Genomic DNA, 3,815 nt, shown 5'->3' on the forward strand with positions numbered 1-3,815 from the left:
TTGCTGATAAACACTTTGAGGCGATTGGAAATGGGCTTGGTCTAGACAAAACTTGGGTAGCCGAAACGATCAACTCCTTATCAAGTTACGTGATGAAATAGGTACGTTTAATCCCTCGGACCAGCCCGATACGTGGACATGCTCGATTGCCAAAGATGATGCTTTTCAAGTGAAGGACGTCGGAAACTTCATTGACCGAAAGCTGCTTCCGTCTTCTTTGGTTAGTACCACGTGGTTCAAATTTCTTCCTAAAAAAGTTAATATCTTTTTATGGCGATTCAGGTTAGATGTCCTCCCTGTTCGTTGGAATTTATCCGCTAAAGATATAGATATTAACTCAATTGTTTGTCCCGTTTGTAATAATGATATCGAGACTCGAAACCACTTATTTTTTGAATGTGTCTTGGCTTCGGATATTTGGCAAAAGGTAAGGGTATGGTTGAATTGTGATATTCCTATTTGCACGAACTGGAACTCTTTTATCACTTGGATCGAAGGCATAAGGTTACAAGCTACTATGAAGGACCGAATTGTTGCTGTGTTCATTACCACGCTTTGGACCATTTGGCGGTTCAGGAAAAGTTTTGTAGTAATAGTTATTTGTTTGATTTTGTACGAACTTTTTCATTTCGTTGGATTAAGCATAGAAACCATTTAGCTTCAAATTGGAACTCTTGGTTATCTATGGCGTTGTAATTATCCCTTAGTGACTTGCTAGGGATCGTTTTTGAATATATATATCAATTTTGCCGTTCAAAAAAAAAAAAAACATCATAATCATAAAAACAATGACATAACATAACAATAATAGTAGCAATAGCAACTCTGATAACAATAAAATATAGTCTTTGAAGCATATTTTATAGGGGTGGTGATATATCAACACATTTTTTAATAGATACAATACAAATACGCGTTAATGAATTGTACGGTACAAAATTATTTATGTATGTGTGTGACAGAATAAAAAAAAAAAAATGGTGAATTTCTCATTACCCATTGGTTCGTGTTGTACATTGTGCATTGTTTCGTTTTAATAAAAGAATTTTGTTGCTTTTCAAAAAAAAAAAAAAAAAAAAAAAAAAAAAGGATCACTTTCATCAAAATATGTCAACTATATATCTCACCTCAATAATTAGCTACATTATGGTTTATGAAACTAGACTAGATCAAAAATAATAAAGGATAAATAAAATAAACAAGAATTGAATATAGATTAGAAAATCTAATCGTATTATATTTGATTCACACCCAACATCTAATTGAAATAGTCGTATTATAAAAGTAACAGCTTAACCCACTTTTTTATACTTATACATGTGTTGTGGCAGAAAACGAACCAAATCTTTTGTGTTGTGTTGTTTTGTTCTTGCTTATTCATATTTGTTGCTGAGATTAATTAATAGGTTAGGAATTATTTATTCGTTTATTGTTTGTGGGTATAATGCGATTACACATATTACTATAGTAATCAGGTGAACAACATATATATCAATTATTCCATGAAAATTACAAGAGTTATTTCATTACTATGAACCAAGAAAGTTACAAACTAAATACAGAAAAAGGACCTATAAGCATTCATAACCAAACACTTGGACTGATTCATAGCCTGTTTTTTTATCATCCATCAAAGAAGAACCATCTAAAAACCCTCTCAAGTTCAATTAAAAGGGTAAAAAAGTAGTAGAAAAAATGCCTATAAATTTATAGCCATGAGGTTTCTAGTTTACAGCAAGAGGGTTGTTACCATAGTCAACAAGTCAACCATGAAAAAAGATTTAAAAAAACCCTCTTGCAAAATGAACCCCATAGCAAAACAAGGTTTTAAGGCATGAAAATTGTTCTTAAGTGATGGACAAACCCAGACCATGGTCACCAAATGTTAAAAAAAGAGATGTAAATAAACAAGATGTTTTCGTTTCGCAGGCATTGTAAGTGAATATCGAGCCCGCAAAAAGGAGAAAATTCGTTAAACGAATTGCTTGATAGCGAAACGTAGGTTCTTCGTGAGGTCCTTCATTGTCATAGCAAATTCTTTATCAATCTGCATCAAGATTTTTATGGGTCTTAATATATTGAACACAATCACAATACTGAGTTATCAAACTTTAATACTATTTCATAAAGTTGTAAACTTTGATACCTTTGCAGTCACCGTTACATCAAGCGCGCAGTCAGCAAATGTCAAGGCACTGCTATTAACAACAGATAAATGAAGCTTTCCTATTTCAGCTAGAATCTTTTCAAAAGCACCTGCCTTTTTCTCACAATGAATCTTTATCAAAACATCGTTACCGAAAAATCTTGCCTCAATTTCAGGAAGCTGGTCATGAACTGGGCCATCATCTGATGATGAACCTTCACTAGAATCAGCTAACAACTCATATCTTTTAACAAAAACCACTGATTCTGTATTTGGTCTTTTATTCATCTGCTCCTCAAGTGTCTTCACTTTCTCTTGAAGTGTTTTCAAGTGCTTGATTGCATCTCCAAGAACAGATGCCTTATCCATCTGTTAATTGTATACACAAAACGGGTAAATGGGTAAGATTTTTCCTGTTCAGGCAAGTTTTATACAGATGTACGCGGTCCATATGGTTATCTCGTGACCGTTTTGAACCTTTTTCCTGGCCACCCAAGATATCGTTAGGGTGAGATTTGAACCTGAGATCTATTGTGAGGAAATCAGAGCTCCAACCACTTGCTATCTTGGAATGGTTGTTAATAGTATACAGAAGTTTTATGATAAAATGTATACACGTTATAATATACTACTAACTATTATGTATATAACACACACACACACACACATACACTCAAAAAAAAAAAAAAAAAATACCTTTTTAAGGCCAGGGACTAAAGCAGAGAGAGCAATGAACCTTTGGCTAAGTTTTTCTCTCCTTTTTCTTTCAGCTAAGATGTGATCTTGAACAGGTGTAACTTTCGTACTATTTTTAGCAACATCAACTCCATTATGATAGCCTTTATCAAAACCAGAGTTGACTTGATGGTCAAACTGTAGATGAGGATTAGTGAACAACCCCTTGTTAATCTTGGAAGAAACAGCAGTTTCTTCTTTAGGCATCACAAAGATTTGATTTTTATTCTGATTCTGATTCATCATGGTGTGATCACTACTTATAGATGAATTCCAACTGCTTGTTTTGACCTGTTTACTTGGTCTTGGAGATGGTTCCATAACAGGCTGGTAATAATCATACACACTTACATTTGCATGAACATTAACATGATTATGATTCCTGTTATCTCCATATGCATCAGCAATCGAACCGAATTGATCATCGAATGAGTTGACTGGACATTGGAAGTTAAAAGAATGGTCTTCCATTCCAATCAATTCTGAGAATCCGCTATAATTTGAAATCTCCATGGATCTATTTGATAAATTAGTGTAGAAAACTGGTTAAACCAGCACAAAAAAAATCCAAAAAGAACCCTGAAAAGAACAAAATAAACACATAAAAATCAGATTAAGCAAATACCCAATATCAAGAATCATATTATAAACATGAATATAGGTGAAAGGTGTAACCTTTTTGGTATAAAGAACCAAACTTTAGTATGTTATGAAGAGATAGTAACTTAAGTTTTGTATATATGGAAAATGTACATATATATAATGTACATGCCAGTTATGGGTCCTTTATTTATCGCTTTAGGGGTTGGCAAAATACATGGCTACTTGAATTTAAAAAAAAATGTTAATTATATTATGGTTGGTAGTTTGAATGGAATTAGCTGGTTTTTATACAGTACATCATTTAGTATTTAGTAATATGTTTGATTATTAA

The 3,815-nt window shown here is 33.0% G+C and overlaps 1 protein-coding gene across 1 annotated transcript; it reads right to left on the reverse strand.

Annotated features, from left to right (window-relative positions):
- Positions 1–1,573: 1,573 nt before the first annotated feature.
- LOC139898119 (transcription factor bHLH25-like) lies at positions 1,574–3,593 on the reverse strand. The gene is made up of 4 exons (XM_071880829.1): positions 3,557–3,593; positions 2,843–3,460; positions 2,147–2,515; positions 1,574–2,047 (listed from the first exon to the last, which is right to left on the reverse strand). Exons 2-4 carry the CDS (start codon positions 3,392–3,394, stop codon positions 1,973–1,975), a joined length of 996 nt encoding a protein of 331 aa, XP_071736930.1. The 5' UTR covers positions 3,395–3,460; positions 3,557–3,593; the 3' UTR covers positions 1,574–1,972.
- Between the last annotated feature and the right edge of the window lie 222 nt (positions 3,594–3,815).

The sequence above is a fragment of the Rutidosis leptorrhynchoides genome, chromosome 3 (genome assembly GCF_046630445.1).
Source record: "Rutidosis leptorrhynchoides isolate AG116_Rl617_1_P2 chromosome 3, CSIRO_AGI_Rlap_v1, whole genome shotgun sequence".
In the NCBI taxonomy this organism is placed as follows: Eukaryota; Viridiplantae; Streptophyta; class Magnoliopsida; order Asterales; family Asteraceae; genus Rutidosis; species Rutidosis leptorrhynchoides.